This window comes from Pelophylax lessonae, assembly GCF_965119305.1.
Source record: "Pelophylax lessonae genome assembly, chromosome: 4".
NCBI lineage: Eukaryota > Metazoa > Chordata > Amphibia > Anura > Ranidae > Pelophylax > Pelophylax lessonae.
Window position 1 is genome coordinate 601,534,716 of NC_138771.1, and position 25,006 is coordinate 601,559,721.

At 45.2% G+C, this 25,006-nt stretch overlaps 1 protein-coding gene across 6 annotated transcripts in view; it reads right to left on the reverse strand.

Moving 5' to 3' along the window:
* DOCK6 (dedicator of cytokinesis 6) overlaps positions 1–21,729 on the reverse strand; it is a 274,954-nt gene extending 253,225 nt beyond the window's left edge. For all 6 annotated transcript variants that reach the window (XM_082257264.1, XM_082257263.1, XM_082257262.1 and 3 more), the window contains exon 1: positions 21,572–21,729. In XM_082257264.1, the coding sequence (XP_082113390.1) occupies positions 21,572–21,612 (41 nt within the window). In that variant the 5' untranslated portion in view covers positions 21,613–21,729. The remainder of the gene's footprint in view (positions 1–21,571) is intronic.
* Positions 21,730–25,006: the final 3,277 nt, after the last annotated feature.

The following is a 25,006-nucleotide window of genomic DNA, read 5'->3' on the forward strand; positions in this document are numbered from 1 at the left end:
TAGCAGCATAGCAGAGAGAACAGCTGTGGAAAAAAAAAAAAAAGCCTCCCCGCAAACGCCTATCAGCAAAGTCTCCCAGTAACTATAAAAAAAAATGATTACATTGTATCTTTTCCTTCCCTCTGCCAGGGAGAAAGGAAGTTTAACCTCTTAGTGCCGGTTCACACTGGGGCGACCTGTGAGGCGACCTGGTCGCCTCACAGGTCGCCTCACAGGTCGCCCCCCATAGGGAAGCTGCGGACCCGTTCTAATAGGAGCGACACAAGTCGCTCCGACCTAGAAAAAGGGTCCGGAGCTTCTTTGGGGCGACCCGGAGGCGACCGCCATAGACTTCAATGTTATGAAGTCCGTGGCGGCCGCTCCGAGGTAGCGGCGCGCTGCTCGCACCGCGACCTCGGAGGTCGCGGTGCGAAGTAGCGTCGCCCCTATGTGGACGGGGGCTTAAAGACTGGACCTTTTTCTGACACTTGTTGCTTGCAAGTTAAAATCATTTTTTTTTGCTAGAAAAGTACTTAGAACCCCCAAACATTTTATATATTTTTTTTAGCAGAGACCCTACAGAATAAAATGGCGATTGTTGTAATATTTTATGTCACACTGTATTTGCGCAGCAGTCTTTCAAACGCAATTAATAGACTTTAATGAATAAAAAAAAAAAACGTAACAGTAAAGTTATCCCAATTTTCTTTTTGTTACACAGAGAATCGTGAGAGAATCGTGATCTTTATTCCAAGCTAAAAAATCGTGATTCTCATTTTGGCCAGAATCGTGCAGCTCTACTGGCTACCATGCTGGAAGTGTGCAGGTAGCGCGCTCTAAGCACGGTAAGCTGTTTACACAGGGCTACATATATATGCATACAGCCGGCGTGAAGCGGTTAAGAATGCACTCACACCGGCAGTTTCAACTGTGCCTTGGTACGGTTCACCCCCTTGGTGCAATTTGTTTGTGTAGTTTGAGTGCTCTGATCCATGCCCAGGTAAAGGACCTATTTTGTGTTTCCCTTATGTCAACCACACTGTGCACTCTATGCCCTCACATCAAATACTGACCCATAAGATCATAAAGTTCAAACACCGCATTCCCCACTGGTGCCAAAATGCCTTAGGACCTTTTCACACAGGCTGTCCAATCAGGTCCGCCTGTCAGTTTTTTAGGCGAACCTGATTGGACAGTGCCTTGTGCTCTATGGAGCGGAAGATGTCAGCGGACACATTTCCACTGACATCCGCCACCATCCGATCCAATCCTGTCTGCCAAAAACATACGAATGGTGGTCCCATTTTCCAGGCGGTCCATTTCCATGAAATTACCCAATAGAGGAGAGCGAGACTGTGTCCATTTGGCACAGTGGAGCGGACACGGACCTGTCATCCACCTGCTCAGCGGAGAGATACCCCACTGAGCAAGCGGATTCCGTTAACCGGAGGCGCCGGGGTGAAAGGGGCCCAAGGTGTCCTCCTTAGAAAGTGTCTTGCTCCATTATATCAATCATTGATTGCTCTATGCACAGAAGCCCACCAATCTCTTGTTGCAGAGAGGTGGAGGAGAACTAATTTTCTGGGCTTGGTTATGTATATCACACACTATATAGAACATTATATCCGATCTGACTTCACAGGGATCAGTCTAGGATCTCCCGGTGAGACAGATTGGAGGTGTCCAATAGGGGCCAAACAGTCAAACTTTTCTTAGCCCCTGCGCAACTTGACAGATCAAAGTCACATGACAAGTCACACCCTATTTGCCGCAATGAAGCCGTTCAAATTGGTGCGACATGAGTCGCAGCAACTTTGAAAAAGGTTCCTGCAGTATTTCTTTGGGATTTCATGTGTGGCTTGCATTGACATCTGTGTATGAAGTTGCACAGATTTCGGAAAGCCACACATATAGTCGCACAACTCTCCAACTTTGAAATCGCGCTGAAGTAGCGAGACTTCAAAACTGCACCCGGTGTGAACTGGGCCTTATGGACACGGGGAGCTGTAACCACATTGGTTGGTGTGTCTAGGTATAATTCCACAGACACCTGTAGACTGAACCCATTACCCATCAAAGGCAGCCAGCAAGATTCCCTACTGTCTGCAAAGGATCCAATAAGACTATACAGAAGGAACCAAATATGGTAGGTAGAAAAAAGTATCCATTGTGGGTGTAATTGTTACTCTGCCTTCCAATATTCTCATCTGTCAGACAGACGGGTCACCGCTCATTGTAAGTGTGCCACCACGGCCTTTGTCTTTGTGGAAGCCTTCGGTATCAGTTCGCAGAGCGGCAGCTTCATATCAAGTTGCAGAGAAAGGGTGACACATTAGACCGGTTAGTCTAGATTCTACCAGAAACCGGGGAGGGAAGAGAATCACTCCAGCTGACACTCTGAATAATTTACCATTGCCCAGACAAAGCTTCCAGATAGAGAAGAACGCAGATCACCGAGAAGCTGAGATCGGGAGGAAGAACGCAGATCACCGAGAAGCTGAGATCGGGAGGAAGAACTCCGACACTTCACACAAAAACTCTTCTGCTCGAATGGCAGAGCCATTTAGCTCTCTAAACCGTAATTATTCATGATTTTCTCGCAGTTTATGAAGCTGGGAGGCCTGCTAATGTTCAGATCAGCTGATCTCATAAACACCTGGAATTATACAATATCTATGCATGCCTTGCTTCAAAGCTTGACCCCAGGCAAACAGCTAAATATAGAGTTTGAAATGCATAAGGGAGCCGTTTTACATGCCAAAGAACTTGTACTGTTGTCCATGCAGTCCTGAAACATACACAGCCCTAATGGACAGTACAGCCAGGTTGGTGGCCTAACTTTTCTCGGTTGCAGTTAACCTCTCCCCGCTGGCTGAACGCACATATGCGGCTTCTTGGCCTGTGAGTCTTCACACACCGAGCTACCACATATATACGGCCCTGTGTAAAACACTTACCATGCTTAGAGCGCAATCCCAGCATGGCAGCCGCCGGTTACTGTAAAGCTCCTGATGTATACTAGTGATTATGAGCTTTCCAATCACGTGACCAAAGTGACAGCCAATCACAGCACTCACATGACCCGAATGCCCGCCTCCCAGAATTTCGAACCCTTAAAGCGGAGTTCCACCCTGGATTTTTTTTTTTTTTTTTAATACCCCCGGGACAGTCAGGGCTAGTGCATTCCACAATGGCTAGCCTCTGATCTGTCCCGGGTTGCACTTACCTGTTAGGACAAATACTTACCTTGCAAACGTCTTGTCCAGCGCTGCCATCTCAGATGTGGGCAGCTTGAAGCCAGCGCGTCCTCTTCGGCGTCTTCTTCCGCCTTCTTTGGTCCCACGATGCTCTGCGCCGGCCCCGACGTCACTTCCGGGTCGCACGCGTCATCCCTCTACAGCTTCTGGACATGCCCAGAAGCTGTTTAGAAGGGGATGACGTGCGCGACCCGGAACTGACGTCGGGGCCGGTGCAGGCGCAATGATTCCTGGGAGCTATGACGTCCAGCTCCCAGGAATCATTGCAGAGCCAGGAAGTGACGACAGGCCGCGGCCGAGGAAGGAGGAAGAAGGAAGTAAGGTAAGTATATTTTCTTCGCTACGAGGTAAGTAAAAAAAAAAAAAAAATATGCGATTATCCATTTCTTTTTCAGGTGACCCGGAGCGAGAAGATGGAGGTAAGTATAAAAATAGGGTGGAACTCCACTTTAAGGCCCCGTTTACACTGTGCAACATGCGCTCCGACTTTGAGATCATATGTCGCATTACAAGTGATTGTAAAGTCTCGTTTTTTTTCTATAAAAATAAGAAACAAGGTATACCTATCTGCTCTGTGAAGTGGTTTTGTACAGAGCAGCCCGGATCCTCCTCTTCTGGGGTCCCTTTTTCTGTGATCCTGGTCTCTCCCTCCTGTCCAGTGCCCCCACAGCAAGCAGCTTGTTATGGGGGCACCCGAGCAGAGTCACAGCTCCCTGTGCCCATTTAGACATGGAGTCCCGACCTGGCCCCACCCCCTCTTTCCCCTGATTGGCTAGCTGACTAATTGAGAGCAGCAGCAGCCAATAGCGTCTCAGCCAATCAGGAGGGAGAATCTCGGAAGGCTGAGACACTTGTGGACATTGCTGACTGTTATCTACGCGATGTGTTTTCCTGTACACACACTTTCCAGTATGCAAGCACTCTCATACTTCAGCCGCTGCAGTGTGCAGTGTGCGAGTGCTTACATACTGGGAAGTGTGTGTACAGGAAAACACATTGTGTAGATAACAGTCAGACCGCATTCACACTGGTACGACTTGGACCGCGACTTGTCAGCCTGACAAGTTGCGGTCCTCACGCTCCCATTGAGTAGTACAGGAGCCGTTCTAATAGGAGCGACACAAGTCGCTCCAACTTAGAAAAAGGGTCCTGTACTACTTCGGGGCGACCTGGAGGCGACTTGCATTGACTTCCATTATGTGAAGTCCGTGCAAGTTGCGCCGAAGTCGCGCTGCACGCCACTTCACAGGTCACCCCCTAAGTCGGAGCGACCTAATGTGAACTGAGACTAAGACACCAGGGCTGGCGGAACACCTGAGTGAATTTCCCTCCTCTTTTACAGCTTGCCGACCATCTCATGTAGGATTACGGCAGTGAAGGGGCTCTCCTGCGCCAGATCAAATACCTAGTACGTAATCCGGCACTTCAGGGTAGGGAACGCACATGTGCACCACTGGCGCCCTGCTTCTGCTGTATTTAGACATAGTACAAGCCGATCAGCGGGTGCCAATCAATGGATGTCTGACGGCACCCGCTGATCGGCAAGGAGAGACGCAGGATGGAGCTCTGCCCATGTAAACAAGGAAGAGCTCTGTCCTATCAGTGGAGATGGGCTGAATTGTGTTTCCCTGCACATTCCTTAGTAAAAGCTGCACACTGTGCACACACAATAACACAGTTTAGGCACACGTTTAACATTTTAATCGCCTTAGATGTTTAACCCCATCCCAGCCAATGTCATTAGTAGAGTGACAGTGCAAATTTTTAGCACTGATCACTGTATTAGTGTAACTGGTTCCCACAAAGTGTCAGTTAGTGCCTGATCGTCCAACGCAATATCACAGTCCCACTATAATCCGCCCCCCCCCCCCCCCCCCAATGTGAAGGCTGCAGGTCTATTCAGACAGTGCAGCTTGACTCGCGCATGAGCAGTGTGAAGTCGCAAAAAGTCACACCTGGCTTCCCACAAGCAAGCTATAGACTGGACTAGAAGACTCGCGAAGAACCGGTCAAGATGGGCCTGAATCCATGTACAGGTGAGTGTTTATTAAAAGCCAGCAGCTGGAGTATTTTTCATTTTGTACAAATAACCAAAGTTCCTCTAAGTTTTAGTTGAAGTTTTCAAACAACAGTACATGCCAAGGAACTATCGGATATTTTTATCAGTACCTTAAAGCCACCTGCTTCATCCTACAGAACAAGATTTACAGCAATAAATGCCGATCATGAGCAGCATGCCAATGTATTTCTGGTATGTGAGACATAATATCGTGATCAGTGAACTTTTAAGCATTAGAACATGGATTGGTCTGCATGCAAGAAAAACAAACACTGCATCTTAATGGGCTTGGCACCTAAGTCTATAAGGCCCATTCCACACTTGTACGACCTGAAAGACGCACAACTTTGATGCTACTTAAAGCAATGCCTGTGTATTCTTAAAGCGGTGTTCCGCCTCCCCCCTCCAAAAATTAAAAGTCAGCAGCTACACATACTGTACACATACTGTAGCTGCTTTCTTTTAATATTAGGACACTTGCCTGTCCTGGAGTGCAGCAATATCAGTGCCGCAGCTGATGGTTCCATCGGCTGTCGGGTGCTGCCGCCGCCACTGCCAGTAAGGGAACCCGCACGGGCGGGTCCCTGTTGCGCATGTGCGAAGCGTGCTGCGCTTTCGGATTGGCTCCGCAGCAGGGAAAGGAGGAGGGGGCCAAACTTCTGAGGGACAGCGCCGTCTCCCAGAAGTGGGGAAGGGTACCTGTCAAAAACAGGTACTCGTTCCCCCCTGAAAGGTGCCAAATGTGGTACCGGAAGGGGGGAGGAAGCAAATGAGCGGAAGTTCCACTTTTGGGTGGAACTCTGCTTTAAGGTCTATGGACCTCAAGTTGCATCAAACTCAGACCAAAGTAGTGCAGGGACTACCTTGAAGTCACAGAGATATGAACGGTACTCATTGGAAATCATGGAGTACGATTTGTCATGCAACTTTGCAGTCCCAAGTCGCACAAGTGTGAAAGGGCCCTGAACGGTGAATTCTTTCACAGGGTTAGTCAACCCAAAACAGAAAACCCAACAGCTTCAATTATCCATTAGCTTCTATTATTACCCACAGACCCAACTGGGAGGTTCTAGCTCTTACTTATTCTGCAAGTACTAGTTCCCTGGATGTTATGCTGGCCCAGTATCAATGCTCTGCAACAAATATACTGATCATTCTTTACCTGCACACATGATTAAGAGCCCATTCACATCATATGAATTGGCTTCCACTGGGCAGCCTTGCCCAACACAGTTCCAGTCACCTCACAGTGGTGCATAATAATGAAATTTCATTGTGTGATATCTCCATAAAGTTAGAAAAATAAAAGGAAAAAAAAGTAAAGAGTGTGATTCATCATAACAATACATAGCACCACTCAGTGCACACCAGTGGATGCTGTATAATGTACAACGCTGGTGTGAATGGGCCCTAAAAGTGTTGATGTAAGAGGGTCAGCATAACAGCACAGCAGCCGGCGCGCACCCGCCGCCACACAGCAGCCGGCGCGCACCCGCCGCCACACAGCAGCCGGCGCGCACCCGCCGCCACACAGCAGCCGGCGCGCCACCGCCGCCACACAGCAGCCGGCGCGCACCCGCCGCCAAACAGCAGCCGGCGCGCACCCGCCGCCAAACAGCAGCCGGCGCGCACCCGCCGCCACACAGCAGCCGGCTCGCCATCGCCGCCACACAGCAGTGGGACACTAAAGGGGACCACTTACCTACACTAGACCCCAAGGGGTCATCTGGTAAGTGGGCTGCGATTACGGTGAAGGACCCCCCACTCAAGTCTACATGCTTATGGTCACCACACCATTTGACCACCACTGAGCACAAGAGCACTTTTTTTTTTTTTAATTGTAAAAGACAGTCACGTTTGAAACACCATCTATAGACTTTCCCATACAGGTATTTGTATATTCACTCAGTGCACAGTCATTTTATTCCTATGCCATATATTATGAGCACTATTGGTGTTGAATTTATTTATATAATCAATTATTTATTTATTTATATATTTATATACTTAATTTATATATTTGGAATAAGGGAATAATAACCGCGCTAAAGGAACAGATAAATTAGAACAGCAGCAACTTCAAGTGTGACCACACCCTAATAAATATTATACATATAAGTCGCGCTAAATATATTAGATGGAGATGTGAAGTCCATAAAAGTCCAAAATAATATTATTGATAAATTCCAGGACCAAGCTCCCTTAAGGGTATGTGCTTACCAGATGAAGGTAAGGAAAAGGCAGTCTCGCTGCGTAGAAACTTGTCACCTTGACAGTAGATCCAAGCTTCTATGATCGATCAACTCAGTGGACATGGGATCATGAAAAGCAAAAAATGCCGCAATAGCGTAAAACCCAACAAACAAATTGTGACTATCACCATAGGTGTGGGTAAATGAAAATTGTGATGTGATATGACCTCCACCACAATAAATGGAATAAATAAATCATGCAAAAATATAGGGAACTTAGGGTGAATAACCCCTACCAGAGAGGTTGAGGGTTGACGCCTTAAGTGATTAATGTGTATCGGTTGGAGTAGCCTCTTACCAAACAGAAAAAATAATGACACAGTGAAGAAAACGTTGAAAAAAAGGTAATCGTGCTGAACCACCACCAGCTGAATTCGCCTCTTACCCTGGATAGATATAGATTAGCCAAAGTGCACTAAACAAATCCAGTGTAACACTCAGGATCCAGCAATTTCACACCTGTGAGAGTTGCCTCTTACCACATATGAAGTTGTATCAAGCCTGTAGGGTAAACCAAGTGGCCAAAGACCGACCCCAAATTGAATCCAAGCCTGTGTGTATACGAATAACCAGGGGATCCGACCAGAGGTGTAAGTAACTGGGTCTCAGAAGTTTCAGCAATATAGGATATCACCACCATAAGAAGAAAGAAAGGGCTCCCATAGCGTAAAACCATAAAAACATTTTATTCCATATAAGCAAAAAAACTTACAAAGACCAGGAATGGGTGAGCAATGGAGGTTGCCGCCGGCCGGACGGCTCCGCTCGTCCGCACTCGTGGGTCGCAGTCAGATGACGTCAGTACGCCGTTGCCCTGACGACGTTTCGTCACAGATGACGTTATCAAAGGTCACCTTTGATAACGTCATCTGTGACGAAACGTCGTCAGGGCAACGGCGTACTGACGTCATCTGACTGCGACCCACGAGTGCGGACGAGCGGAGCCGTCCGGCCGGCGGCAACCTCCATTGCTCACCCATTCCTGGTCTTTGTAAGTTTTTTTGCTTATATGGAATAAAATGTTTTTATGGTTTTACGCTATGGGAGCCCTTTCTTTCTTCTTATGGTGGTGATATCCTATATTGCTGAAACTTCTGAGACCCAGTTACTTACACCTCTGGTCGGATCCCCTGGTTATTCGTATACACACAGGCTTGGATTCAATTTGGGGTCGGTCTTTGGCCACTTGGTTTACCCTACAGGCTTGATACAACTTCATATGTGGTAAGAGGCAACTCTCACAGGTGTGAAATTGCTGGATCCTGAGTGTTACACTGGATTTGTTTAGTGCACTTTGGCTAATCTATATCTATCCAGGGTAAGAGGCGAATTCAGCTGGTGGTGGTTCAGCACGATTACCTTTTTTTCAACGTTTTCTTCACTGTGTCATTATTTTTTCTGTTTGGTAAGAGGCTACTCCAACCGATACACATTAATCACTTAAGGCGTCAACCCTCAACCTCTCTGGTAGGGGTTATTCACCCTAAGTTCCCTATATTTTTGCATGATTTATTTATTCCATTTATTGTGGTGGAGGTCATATCACATCACAATTTTCATTTACCCACACCTATGGTGATAGTCACAATTTGTTTGTTGGGTTTTACGCTATTGCGGCATTTTTTGCTTTTCATGATCCCATGTCCACTGAGTTGATCGATCATAGAAGCTTGGATCTACTGTCAAGGTGACAAGTTTCTACGCAGCGAGACTGCCTTTTCCTTACCTTCATCTGGTAAGCACATACCCTTAAGGGAGCTTGGTCCTGGAATTTATCAATAATATTATTTTGGACTTTTATGGACTTCACATCTCCATCTAATATATTTAGCGCGACTTATATGTATATTAATTTATATATTGCAATATTTGGGGAAGTATTCTTATCCACTAGCACTTGAGCGCGGTCTTTACCTTTTTGCACAAATTTTTAAATGGAATAAAAAAAATTACAAGTTTTGAGGTAAGATGGTCGGAATAACAGCACGACCCACGTCAGCCACTCTGGCTGCTTCAGCCGCCACAGCAGCCGGCACCATTCAGCCGCTGGCACCCTTCACCTGCCACAGCAGTGCATAGATGTCATAGACACAAATTTTTAAATGGAATAAAAAAAATTACAAGTTTTGAGGTAAGATGGTCGGAATAACAGCACGACCCACGTCAGCCACTCTGGCTGCATCAGCCGCCACAGCAGCCGGCCCGTCGGCCGCCACAGCAATGCGTAGATGTCATAAACACAAAATTTTAAATGGAATAAAAAATTACAAGTTTTAAAGTAAGATGGTCGGAATAACAGCATGACCCGCGTCAGCCACCCTGGCTGCTTCAGCCGCCACAGTGGCCGGCACCCTTCAGCCACCACAGCGGTCGGCACCCTTCAGCCACCACAGCGGCCGGCACCCTTCAGCCACCACAGCGGTCGGCACCCTTCAGCCGCCGGCACCCTTCACCTGCCACAGCAGTGCATAGATATCATAGACACAAAATTTTAAATGGAATAAAAAATTACAAGTTTTGAGGTAAGATGGTCGGAATAACAGCACGACCCACATCAGCCACCCTGGCTGCTTCAGCCGCCACAGCAGCCGGCACCATTCAGCCGCTGGCACCCTTCACCTGCCACAGCAGTGCATAGATGTCATAGACACAAAATTTTAAATGGAATAAAAAATTACAAGTTTTGAAGTAAGATGGTGAGAATAATAGCACGACCTGCTTCAGCCACCCTGGCTGCTTCAGCCGCCACAGCAGCCACCACCCTTCAGCCGCTGGCACCCTTCACCTGCCACAGCAATGCATAGATGTCATAGACACAAAATTTTAAATGGAATAAAAAATTACAAGTTTTGAAGTAAGATGGTGAGAATAATAGCACGACCTGCTTCAGCCACCCTGGATGCTTCAGCCGCCACAGCAGCCACCACCCTTCAGCCGCTGGCACCCTTCACCTGCCACAGCAATGCATAGATGTCATAGACACAACATTTTAAATGCAATAAAAAATTACAAGTTTTGAAGTAAGATGGTGAGAATAATAGCACGACCTGCGTCAGCCACCCTGGCTGCTTCAGCCGCCACAGCAGCCGGCACCCTTCAGTCGCCGGCACCCATCAGCTGCCACAGCAGCCGGCACCCGTCAGCCGCCACAGCAGTGCAGAGATGTCAGAGACAAAAAAATTGAAAAAAACTGGAATAAAAAAATGAAATTTTTTCAAAAAAACAGGCCTTGCCAATCTAGGTCTGTCACCTCAATACACACATTTGATAAAAGCTGAATTACTACCGCATGGTCTACTACTAATAAATGTACTCTGACTGTTGAAGACTGCACCATCCAACCAGCATTTATAATTAATTACGTCTTGGTCAAATATCATACACAGTGCGAAATGTAGAAATTATTTTTCTAATGGTAGTGAGGAAAATCCTGATATGACAATAGAATGTAAGAGCCTTCGATCTTAGGGACTAACATGCATGGATTCACGCACTCAAAAATGAGCTGTGTAATAGTTCAACACTATATAAATCCTGAAACAAAATAAAAGACGTAATGAGTCATTGCTTCATTGCAACACTACCCATCCAAAACTCATACCAGTTTCCAGTGGACTTTACATCAGCCTAAATTTGAACATTGGGGTAAAACAAAGTACAACAACACCTAAACGTATCCGAAAAATAAGAAAAAAAGATAAGAAAGACGGCAAGCAATGATTAGAATACGATTACATTCTGTTTATACTCTAAACATAGTAGCCTGAAAACGTTTCAGAAAGCAAAAAAACGTCCAACCAATCAGCCCTCAGTAGGACCAGAAGTATAAGGAATAGGACTGATCCCTACAGACCACACTTTTCCTGCCCTCTACTTCTACGTCATACCCTGCAACAGGCTAGAGCACAGCGGTAACGAAGAGCTCACACTCTACTTGAAGACATGGCTTCCGTCATGGGAGGGAGCAGCCCAGCACTTCTCCGGACGGGACACTTGCGCTCACACTGCCTGATACGAGAGGAAGTCCTGCTTTTCCCAACACAATAACAGGACGCGGGAGAGGGGAGGACGAGGGGAAACGACAGCGGAGGATGAAATAAAGATAGGATGGAGGGTGGGGGCAGGGGTGTGAAGGGATGTCTGGAATTTTAGAACTAAAAAAAAAAAAAAAAAAAATAGTCACTGCATTAGAGTTTAATAAATTGCAGAACATAATGGACAGCTATTGCTATAGCAGTCATAGTCTCAAAATATTCCAGAACAGTAACCCAGCTCCTGAGTGTGCCATCTACCCTGTATTATCTTATTACTGTAACCCAGCTCCTGAGTGTCCTATTACCCCTGTAATATCTTATTACAGTAACCCAGCTCCTGAGTGTCCTATTACCCCTGTAATATCCTATTACAGTAACCCAGCTCCTGAGTGTCCTATTACCCCTGTAATATCTTATTACAGTAACCTAGCTCCTGAGTGTCTTATTACCCCTGTAATATCTTATTACAGTAACCCAGCTCCTGAGTGTCCTATTACCCCTGTAATATCTTATTACAGTAACCCAGCTCCTAAGTGTCCAATTACCCCTGTAATATCTTATTACAGCAACCCAGCTCCTGAGTGTCTTATTACCCCTGTAATATCTTATTACAGTAACCCGGCTCCTGAGTGTCTTTTTACCCCTGTAATATCTTATTACAGTAACCCAGCTCCTGAGTGTCTTATTACCCCTGTAATATCTTATTACAGTAACCCAGCTCCTGAGTGTCCTATTACCCCTGTAATATCTTATTACAGTAACCCAGCTCCTGAGTGTCCTATTACCCCTGTAATATCTTATTACAGTAACCCAGCTCCTGAGTGTCCTATTACCCCTGTAATATCTTATTACAGTAACCCGGCTCCTGAGTGTCTTATTACCCCTGTAATATCTTATTACAGTAACCCGGCTCCTGAGTGTCCTATTACCCCTGTAATATCTTATTACAGTAACCCAGCTCCTGAGTGTCCTATTACCCCTGTAATATCTTATTACAGTAACCCAGCTCCTGAGTGTCCTATTACCCCTGTAATATCTTATTACAGTAACCCAGCTCCTGAGTGTCCTATTACCCCTGTAATATCTTATTACAGTAACCCAGCTCCTGAGTGTCCTATTACCCCTGTAATATCTTATTACAGTAACCCGGCTCCTGAGTGTCCTATTACCCCTGTAATATCTTATTACAGTAACCCGGCTCCTGAGTGTCTTATTACCCCTGTAATATCTTATTACAGTAACCCAGCTCCTGAGTGTCTTATTACCCCTGTAATATCTTATTACAGTAACCCAGCCCCCAAGTGTTTTGTTACCCCTGTAACTTCTTATTACAGTAGCCCAGCTCCTGAGAGCTCAAATACCCCATAATATCTTACTAAAGTAACACTGCACCTAAGTGTCTTATCACCCTTGTAACTGTACCCCTGTAATATCTTATTACAGTAACCCGATGGGGGCAGGGGTGTGAAGGGATGTCTGGAATTTTAGAACTAAAAAAATATCTTATTACAGTAACCCAGCTCCTGAGTGTCTTATTACCCCTGTAATATCTTATTACAGTAACCCAGCTCCTGAGTGTCCTATTACCCCTGTCATATCTTATTACAGTAACCCAGCTCCTGAGTGTCTTATTACCCCTGTAATATCTTATTACAGTAACCCAGCTCCTAAGTGTCCAATTACCCCTGTAATATCTTATTACAGCAACCCAGCTCCTGAGTGTCTTATTACCCCTGTAATATCTTATTACAGTAACCCGGCTCCTGAGTGTCTTTTTACCCCTGTAATATCTTATTACAGTAACCCAGCTCCTGAGTGTCTTATTACCCCTGTAATATCTTATTACAGTAACCCAGCTCCTGAGTGTCCTATTACCCCTGTAATATCTTATTACAGTAACCCAGCTCCTGAGTGTCCTATTACCCCTGTAATATCTTATTACAGTAACCCGGCTCCTGAGTGTCCTATTACCCCTGTAATATCTTATTACAGTAACCCGGCTCCTGAGTGTCTTATTACCCCTGTAATATCTTATTACAGTAACCCAGCCCCCAAGTGTTTTGTTACCCCTGTAATATCTTATTACAGTAACCCAGCTCCTGAGTGTCCTATTACCCCTGTAATATCTTATTACAGTAACCCAGCTCCTGAGTGTCCTATTACCCCTGTAATATCTTATTACAGTAACCCAGCTCCTGAGTGTCCTATTACCCCTGTAATATCTTATTACAGTAACCCAGCTCCTGAGTGTCCTATTACCCCTGTAATATCTTATTACAGTAACCCGGCTCCTGAGTGTCCTATTACCCCTGTAATATCTTATTACAGTAACCCGGCTCCTGAGTGTCTTATTACCCCTGTAATATCTTATTACAGTAACCCAGCTCCTGAGTGTCTTATTACCCCTGTAATATCTTATTACAGTAACCCAGCCCCCAAGTGTTTTGTTACCCCTGTAACTTCTTATTACAGTAGCCCAGCTCCTGAGAGCTCAAATACCCCATAATATCTTACTAAAGTAACACTGCACCTAAGTGTCTTATCACCCTTGTAACTGTACCCCTGTAATATCTTATTACAGTAACCCGATGGGGGCAGGGGTGTGAAGGGATGTCTGGAATTTTAGAACTAAAAAAATATCTTATTACAGTAACCCAGCTCCTGAGTGTCTTATTACCCCTGTAATATCTTATTACAGTAACCCAGCTCCTGAGTGTCCTATTACCCCTGTCATATCTTATTACAGTAACCCAGCTCCTGAGTGTCTTATTACCCCTGTAATATCTTATTACAGTAACCCAGCTCCTGAGTGTCCTATTACCCCTGTCATATCTTATTACAGTAACCCAGCTCCTGAGTGTCTTATTACCCCTGTAATATCTTATTACAGTAACCCGGCTCCTGAGTGTCCTATTACCCCTGTAATATCTTATTATAGTAACCCGAATCCTGAGTGTCTTATTACCCCTGTAATATCTTATTACAGTAACCCGGCTCCTGAGTGTCTTATTACCCCTGTAATATCTTATTACAGTAACCCGGCTCCTGAGTGTCCTATTACCCCTGTAATATCTTATTACAGTAACCCGGCTCCTGAGTGTCTTATTACCCCTGTAATATCTTATTACAGTAACCCGGCTCCTGAGTGTCCTATTACCCCTGTAATATCTTATTACAGTAACCCGGCTCCTGAGTGTCTTATTACCCCTGTAATATCTTATTACAGTAACCCAGCCCCCAAGTGTTTTGTTACCCCTGTAATATCTTATTACAGTAACCCAGCTCCTGAGTGCTCAAATACCCCATAATATCTTACTAAAGTAACGCTGCACCTAAGTGTCTTATCACCCTTGTAACTTACTATTACAATAACCCAACTCCTAAGTGTCTTAATGCCCTTCAACATCTCATTACAGTAAGCCAGGTCCTAAGTGTCTTATTACCCCTTTAACAACATATGACCGTGGCCCAGCGTCTAGCTGTCCTAGAATATACTTTAAATCGTATTACTGGAACAGAGCTCCTAATTGCCTTATTATCTCCCAATTGTCTGCTATAGTTTGGAAACAGACAGGAGAGCAGTGTGCTCCGGTTGTGCTGTCCAGCTGTCTGAACAGATGGCGAGACAGCGTGCAAGGATTTCAGATCAGTATAAGGGGGGACAATTTGAATGAATTATTGTAATGTTATATCCACAGACAGGAGAAGACGGCAATAGGAAGGGGGGAAGGGGTAAAAAACAAAAGAAAAGAACTTTCCATCTGCATGTGTTTGAATTTAAATAAAATAATTAATAATGCTCCTTCGTTCCTCGGGGCTACAGTCATTAGCCGGTTTATAAGAAATACTTCAGTAATGAAGGAGGGGGGGGGTAAAAACCACCCCCGTGTGTCCTTCACAGCTCAGTTCCTCTAATCTTTTCCTTTTGTCTTATTATATCTATACTCCCCCTTTATGTCACCTCCATTATCAGGAGACTCTACTACTTTCATACTTATCACAATTTCGGCTGAAAGTGTTTCAACAATAACTTTTCTTGTGAGAATACAAAGAGAGGTGCCAACACTTAATCATTGGCAGGCACACCTGGAAGGTGAGGGTCAGAAGAATAAGGATTGTGGAACACCTAGAATGACGGGTACTGGGGGCCGCCCTGTATAACAACATTATTGCAATCATAATCATGATATAAAACAAATAATGATGGCCAGAAAAGAAAACTGTAATGTTCCCCCACATTCATGGTCCATGGAGAAGTCCCCTATTTCATTGAGAGGAAGAAAGAACCACAAACATTGGCGTTCACTGGGAGAAGAGCCACTTTAATATGGTGGTCAGTAGGAGAAGGGCTCCATTGTAAGAGGGGTCGTTGGGAAGAATGCTCCTTACATTGGTGGTCGGTGGGAACAATGCTCCCCATATTGGTGGTCAGTGGGAACAATGCTCCTCACATTGGTGGTCAGTGGGAACAATGCTCCTCACATTGGTGGTCAGTGGGAACAATGCTCCCAATATTAGTGGTCATTGGGAAAAATGCTCTTCATATTGGTAGTCATTGGGAAAAATGCTCCCAATATTAGTGGTCATTGGGAAAAATGCTCCCCATATTGGTGGTCATTGGGAAAAATGCTCCCCATATTGGTGGTCATTGGGAAAAATGCTCCTCATATTGGTGTTCAGAGGGAAAAAGAATGCCCACTACATCGGGGGTCAGTAGAAGAAGGGTCTCATTGTACGGGTGGTCAATAAGAAGAATGATCTTTCCAATGATGGTTAATGAGAAGCATGCGCTTTACAATGATGGTCAATGGGAAGAATGCTCTTTACAGTGATGGTCAGTGGGAAGAATACGCTTTACAATGGCGGTTAGTGGGAAGAATACGCTTGACAATGGCGGTCAATGGGAAGAATGCTCTTTACAATGGTGGCCAGTGAGAGAAATGCTCTTTACAACGGCGGTCAGTAAGAAGAATGTTCTTTACAATGGTGGTCAGTGCCAAGAATACTCTTTACAGTGGTGATCAGGGGGAAGAATGCTCTTTACAATGGCGGTCAGTGGGAAGAATGCGCTTTACAATAGTGGTCAGTGGGAAGAATACTCTTTACAATGGTGGTCAGCGTGAAGAATACTCTTTACAATGGTGGTCAGCGTGAAGAATACTCTTTACAATGGTGGTCAGCGTGAAGAATACTCTTTACAATGGCGGTCAGCGTGAAGAATACTCTTTACAATGGCGGTCAGTGGGAAGAATACTCTTTACAATGGCGGTCAGCGTGAAGAATACTCTTTACAATGGCGGTCAGTGGGAAGAATACTCTTTACAATGGTGGTCAGTGTGAAGAATACTCTTTACAATGGTGGTCAGTGTGAAGAATACTCTTTACAATGGTGGTCAGTGGGAAGAATACTCTTTACAATGGCGGTCAGTGGGAAGAATACTCTTTACAATGGCGGTCAGTGGGAAGAATACTCTTTACAATGGCGGTCAGTGGGAAGAATACTCTTTACAATGGCGGTCAGTGGGAAGAATACTCTTTACAATGGCGGTCAATAGGAAGAATGATCCTTACACTGGTAGTTAGAGGGAAGAAGAATGCCCACTACATTGGTGGTCAGTAGAAAAAAATGCCCTTAACATTGGTGATTAGTGTGAAGAATGCCTCCTTATAAATTGCCTCTAGTGGTTACTTATGGGAGAGACGGAGCGTGCTTAGAGCACAAGGAACCTCCAGCAACCCTAGCGTTCCAAGAAAGCCTTAATGAAAAAGGCTGCAGTAGATAATTTTCGGTATATTTAACAGAGTTTTAGAAACACTGTGCAATATGGTTTTAGAGAACATTACCACTTGCACTGCAAAATATGCCTGTTACCCCAACGCAGTAGCTTCCAACATACATGCAGTACACAGCAGCAGAAAACGTGCCTGTGGTGTGTGGAGTCTCCAAAAATCCTTCAGATGCAGCTTTTCCATGCATTACTGTTCTACCGAACAAGCTAACTGAATGTAGTATGCACTAACACACAGAAGTACGCGTGTTATCACAAACACATGGTGTCGGGGGGCCTACATTAGTGTGTGTTTGGCTTTACACAAAAAATGTAAAATTATTTTTAGATTTTCTACAAGTGTATAGAGCCCCAAGGGAAAGAACAAAAACAAATGTAGACGTCACTGACATGTAAACTATTTTGTTTCATAACCAGGGTTCCTCCAGAAGTTGTCAGGGGTTTTCCAAACAGCAAGCCATTTCTTACTCTAAGATATGTAAACATTGACACCAATTATCGCATTTTTCCCCATCTAACCACTAGCATAATGGGGACCTTTCTTAACCTGGCCACTAATATATGAAGGCCCTTTTCCCACCAACCTCCAGTCTAAAATGCCTTTCCTCCCCATTTACCAGCAGTGTAAGGGGGTCCATCCTGGACCACCAGCATCAAGGGAGAGCTTCACTGACCGTCAGGACGCACCTCACCAACTACAAGCATCAGGGGGCACCAATCTAGGGGGGCACTTCCATGATTACCAGTTTAAGAGGCACCTCACTGACCACCACTGTAATGGCCCTTTTCCACTGCAAGTACCGGCTAGTACCGGCTCGGCTCTACTCGGCCCTGCTTGGCCCGGTTTGCTTTTCCACTACGGTACCGCATGGTATAGTGTCGGAACGGTTCGGTACGGTACGGTATAGGTTTGCTTTTCCACTAAAGTAGTACTAAAGTTAAGTGGGTGGGATAACAACGGGGTGGGTGTGATTCTCTGACCAATCAGTGGCTAGTAGTGACTGCATGCAAAGGATTGTGGGATATGGTACCAGTTTGGTACCTGTTGGAACCACAATCGAGTAGGTACTGTTTTTTCAGAGCCGTACCGTACCGTACCATTCGGTTCCATGCAGTGGAAAAGCAAACCTATACCGTACCGTACCGAACCGTTCCGACCCTATACCATGCGGTACCGCAGTGGAAAAGCACAAAAGCGGGCCGAGCCGGTACGGTTCTATGCAGTGGAAAAGCGCCATAAGTAGGCACTTTACTGACCATCACTGTAAGTAGGCACCTCACTGACCACCAATGTAAGGGGGGACCTCACCGACCACCAATGTAAGGGGGGCACCTCACCGACCACCAATGTAAGGGGGGCACCTCACCGACAACCAGTCTAAAGGAGCACCTTACTGACCACTAATCTAAGGAGACACCTCAATAACCACAAGTCTTAGGAGACACCTCATAACTACCAGTTTAAGGGGTCTCGCAATGACCACCACTGAAAGGAGGCACCTCACTGACCACCAAAGTAAGGAAGCACCTCACTGACCACCAATGTAAGGAAGCGCCTCACTGACCACCAATGTAAGGAAGCGCCTCACCGACCACCAATGTAAGGAAGCGCCTCACCGACCACCAATGTAAGGAAGCGCCTCAAAAACCACCAATGTAAGGAAGCACCTCACCGATTACCAGTCTAAAGGGGGACCTCGCTGACCCCCAATGTAAGTTGGCACCTCACAGACCACAAATATAAGTTGGCACCTCACTGACTGCTAATGTAAGGATCCACTTTTCAGCTAACCTTCAGTGTAAACTCTCTCCACCAACCACCAACGTGAGGGAACACTACAACTGTCACTGCCTCTCTTTTATGCCCATTATTAGTACTTGTTCCATTGCATTATAATTACTGAATAGAATTTTGTCCTATAAAAGCAGCCCCGGGTGTCAAGTACACCAAGTACTACACCTTCACATCTCTTTAGTCTCAGCTATAGTCATTATTAGCGGGGCTCCCTTAGAACTTATAAAGTTATTTCCAGTGCGATATTCCACCATCTTCACAAGGTTAGGAAATTCTGATTTAGAAGGAACCTAAAATATAAAGAATTGGATGCCACCCTCTGCTATAGAGGGGCCCCCAGTGTAATAAAATGTGGGGGCCCTGGTGTACACACATCACTACCGATACCAACCTGGAGTATGGAATTCTTTGTATTGGGATATCAGTGTATATAGATGGGGAGATGAGTGTATATAGATTGGGAATGAGATCAGTGTATATAGATTGGGATATCAGTGTATAGAGATTGGGAATGAGATCAGTGTATATAGATTGGGAATGAGATCAGTGTATATAGATGGGGAGATAAGTGTATATAGCTAGGGAGATAAGTGTATATAGATGGGGAGATAAGTGTATATAGATGGGGGATATCAGTGTATATAGATGGGGGATATCAGTGTATATAGTTTGGGAATGAGATCAGTGTATATAGATTGGGAATGAGATCAGTGTATATAGATTGGGAATGAGATCAGTGTATATAGATTGGGAATGAGATCAGTGTATATAGATTGGGAATGAGATCAGTGTATATAGATTGGGAATGAGATCAGTGTATATAGATTGGGAATGAGATCAATGTATATAGATGGGGATATCAGTGTATATAGATTGGGGATATCAGTGTATATAGATTGGGAATGAGATCTGTGTATATAGATTGGGAATGAGATCAGCATATATAGATTGGGAGATCAGTGTATATAGATTGGGAATGAGATCAGTGTATATAGATTGGAGATGAGATCAATGTATATAGATGGGGAATGAGATCAGTGTATATAGATTGGGAATGAGATCAGTGTATATAGATGGGGAATGAGATCAGTGTATATAGATTGGAGATGAGATCAATGTATATAGATTGGAGATGAGATCAGTGTATATAGATTGGGAATGAGATCAGTGTATATAGATGGGGAATGAGATCAGTGTATATAGATTGGAGATGAGATCAATGTATATAGATGGGGAATGAGATCAGTGTATATAGATTGGGGATATCAGTGTATATAGATTGGGAATGAGATCAGTGTATATAGATTGGGAATGAGATCAGTGTATATAGATTGGGAATGAGATCAGTGTATATAGATTGGGAATGAGATCAGTGTATATAGATTGGGAATGAGATCAGTGTATATAGATGGGGAATGAGATCAGTGTATATAGATTGGAGATGAGATCAATGTATATAGATGGGGAATGAGATCAGTGTATATAGATTGGGGATATCAGTGTATATAGATTGGGATATCAGTGTATATAGATTGGGAATGAGATCAGTGTATATAGATTGGGAATGAGATCAGTGTATATAGATGGGGATATCAGTGTATATAGATTGGGGATATCAGTGTATATAGATTGGGAATGAGATCTGTGTATATAGATTGGGAATGAGATCAGTGTATATAGATTGGGAATGAGATCAGTGTATATAGATTGGGAATGAGATCAGTGTATATAGATGGGGAATGAGATCAGTGTATATAGATTGGGGATATCAGTGTATATAGATTGGGATATCAGTGTATATAGATTGGGAATGAGATCAGTGTATATAGATTGGGAATGAGATCAGTGTATATAGATTGGGAATGAGATCAGTGTATATAGATGGGGAATGAGATCAGTGTATATAGATTGGAGATGAGATCAGTGTATATAGATTGGAGATGAGATCAGTGTATATAGATGGGGAGATCAGTGTATATAGATTGGGAATGAGATCAGTGTATATAGATTGGAGATGAGATCAGTGTATATAGATTGGAGATGAGATCAGTGTATATAGATTGGAGATGAGATCGGTGTATATAGATTGGAGATGAGATCAGTGTATATAGATTGGAGATGAAATCAGTGTATAGAGATTGATGGAGGTGAGTATAACATTCAGGAAGTGGATGTTTGTGGGGACACTGCCATGGGTTGTCACCCTCCCAGGAAATCAGGAGCTCCTCATAGGACTGGGACCAGTCTATCCGCACTATTACACTACAATGAGGACTATGTGTCTGCTCCTTTGTGCACACACTGACTCCATACGATGATTGGAATAATAACAATAACGTATTGTGCAGCACACCTGTCCCCTCCCCCCACACCTGTCACCCCCAGGTCACGTGGTACTCGGCTCACCTGTTAATCTTCTGGGCGAAGGCTCGGCGCTCCGCTGCCATGGCCGCTGTTCCAGCGCCGAACGTACCGGCTGGAGGGGACTGACCGGAGCCCGGGAAACCAGCCCAACAGCGACACCTTCAGCCCGCCCCATGTCCGCCCACACTCCGCCCGGTCCGGTGCATGGAGCCAGAGCAAATCTCTGGAGTGTCCTTGTTCCCACCCACTGGCGGCATCTTGTGGTCATGTGGAGTACTGCAAGGCTGGCACAGTGCCTTAAACAAAGGCGTCATGGTGTGGTTATCTGCGGTACTGCGATGTTATAGGTTGGAGTGTACTCTGGTGGCACCGTGTGGTCATATTTAGTACTACAATTCTACTAATTCTGGAACAAAGGTTCTAAATAAATAAAAAAATTTAATAGATCCCAGTTTCTTAGTCCTTGGTGTGGTGACTGCATTTGTTTTCTTTGTTTCTTTTTTTTTTTCAATAGAAATGTCATTATTATAAATAGGTTTAACAACAATGTACAGGCACAATTTTACAAACAGTAAAAGTGTATAAAGTCAAGCTTGAATGTCTTCACATCATGTAATTCAAACTTGATCCAAACCTTGTGAGCATATATTCCATTGTACTTTATATTCAAGAAAAGTAGAGGAATCTGAGAAAAGTGGAGACTTAAGGAATAGAAAAGCAATGCAAGATTGTGTATATTGATATGAATGTAGTTATAATCCTTCTAAACAGAATTCACTCGAAGAAACAAAAGTATATCTAGGCATACAACTATTTATATACATGAAGAGATATCCTGAAATATCCTGGAACCAGGACCGTTCAACCATTCCGTATGTAGCAAACATTTCCAGGCCTGTGGCCTGATGTGGGTCTGCCATTGTTACCAGTTACCTCTCCAGCCCATGTGAGCTGTGACCCTGGGTGTGAAAACTGAGACATTGACAACTCCGGCATCTTTGTTTGGTTGTTTCATTGTCGTTTTTAGGGGATGGGAGAAGGGAATGAGTGGGATACTCCTTTGGCTCGACTATGTACGATTCCGGGACTTTATAGCAAAAATGCTCATTAGCGCTGTCTTGACGCTAGCCGACGCTAGCCAACGCTTACTGTTGCTTTGAACACACTGTATCTCTGAAAGCTGTGCTGGAACTCCGACTTAAGTCCAAAAGATCCAGGACTGTAGAACATTGAACTTCTGACACTGCTTGCACTGCAAAGTCACTGATTACTCCCTCCAGCATTGCACTGGCTTGATGTAGCTTGCTGTGGATTCCTGCATGGCTGCAACTCCTAACTGATGCACTACACACTGTTCACTGACTCTTCAGGGCCCAAACTACAGGTACCCCCTTTATCACTTCAGGGTCCTCTGACCAGGCACCCCCTTTACAGCTAGCTGATTCTTGGATCCTAGAACCTTCCCCGGAGTGGTACCCAGTGGGGGCTGGTGCTCCATGGGCTGGGGGGGGGAGGAAGACCGACCGCACCATACACCCCCCTCCTCCCACCACACCAGGCCGCACACCGTACCCCCCCACAGGGAGACAGGACAGACAGAGAGGCAGACTGACAGGTCCCTCACTCACCCTGCCTAGATGCAACAGCAGGTGGCGGCAGCTTCGGCTTCTTCCCCGTCTTCTGCGTCTCCTCCCTCCTCCTCCATGCCAAATGGCATGGCTTCTCCTTTCGGCCAATCGGGAAACGGGTCTCAAAACCCGCTTCCTGATTGGCCAGGAGGAGGATCCGTGTGACAATAGCAAATTTTCATTCGCTATTGTCACACAACTGGATGGGCTTGGGGCGCACTGCTCTGCGCCCCGAGCCCACCCTTTTTTTTAGCCTGTGAGAGCCTCTGGCTCTAATCACGTGTGACAATAGCGAATTTTAATTCGCTTTTGTCACACAACTGGGTGGGCTCGGGGCGCACTGCTCTGCGCCCCGAGCCCACCCTTTTTTTTTAGCCTGTGAGAGCCTCTGGCTCTAATCACATGGCTAAAAAAAAAAAAGCCCCATTGATCTCCATGCGTCTGGCGCCCCGCATGTAGATTAGGGGGCCGGAGGCATAGATGGGAGGGCGGCGCCCCTGCGCCCCGAATGACCAGCCGCCACTGGTGGTCCCCTCTTACACTAGGCAGACCCCCAGGGGCAATCCTCAGTACTCACGACCTGTGTAGGCTTTCCTGGGACTGGACCCCTCTCGCTCTCCGCTGGTTCTCGGCATGCCAGATCCCCTTTAGCTCAACTCAGCACTCTCTGGATTCTCAGGCAGCACCCGAGACATCTGCTTCCTCTGACAGGAGGTGAGACAGCCGTCCTCTCCCTCCTTGGACTCTGCTTCCCGCCAAAAGACCCGCCAAAAGACCCCGAGTCACGCACGCCCCTCAGACTTATACCCACTCCCGGAATCCTTTGCAGCACAATCTGCCTTCTGGGGTAGTTACAAGCCTGAATGTGTCCCTGATTGGGTTTCCTCCACTGCCCTATGAGAAGCCTCTCACAGAGTCAGTGGGGAGACTCCCCTCTCAGCAGACACACCTGGAAGCCATGACACTAACCAAAAAGAAATCATGGCCCTGCTGTTAGGCAGACAAGGCCCACTATGCATTTACCTAGCACCTACCTGTAGGGTGCTACACGTAATTTATCATAAGAGTCTGAATATTTGAATAGAACCCAATGCCTCCATAATTTCTTGAATCTTTCTGTGTTTTCTGATGCAATGGCTACCAACTCTTCCATTGCATTGATTGTCTCTACTGAATGTAACAAAGCCATAACTGTGGGAGCTCGAGAGGATTTTCAGTATTTAGGAATGACAGATTTGGCCACATTCAGTAGATGCCTTACAAGTGATTTTTTATATTTACTTAAAGAGTAATTTGATATATTCAGTGGGCAACACTCTGGTGTAAGTTTAAGCTTTGTCTCTGTTATACTATAAATCTGTGAACAGACAGCGTTCCAAAAATTGTGCAAAAGTGTACAGTGCCATCATAAATCTAGCATAGTGCCTATGTCGTTGTCACAACGCCAGCATGTGTCTGGTGTGTCTGCATACCAAGCATGCATCTTGGCTGGAGTGATATACCAATTTGTCAAATGTTTGTATGATGTTTCTTGAATACTGGAACTGATAGAGCACTTGTGAGACAAAATGCATGCATTGAACCATTAGTCATCCGTAAAAGTGGTTTTGAAAGCTAGCTCCCACTCTTTCCTGTATCTATTGGGGGTGACCACTGCATTGGCCTGCAACCAATCTGCATCAGTGAGGTTGGTTTATCTATGGTCACCCCATCAATGCACAATGTTTCAAAATGTGTCAGTTGTCTAAGGAAGTGTTTCTGATTAGCGTGACAAAGGACATAGCTATGAAGCTGTAGATATTGCCAGAGCGTAAAATATTTTGTGGACAATTCTGCTTGTAATTGTTCA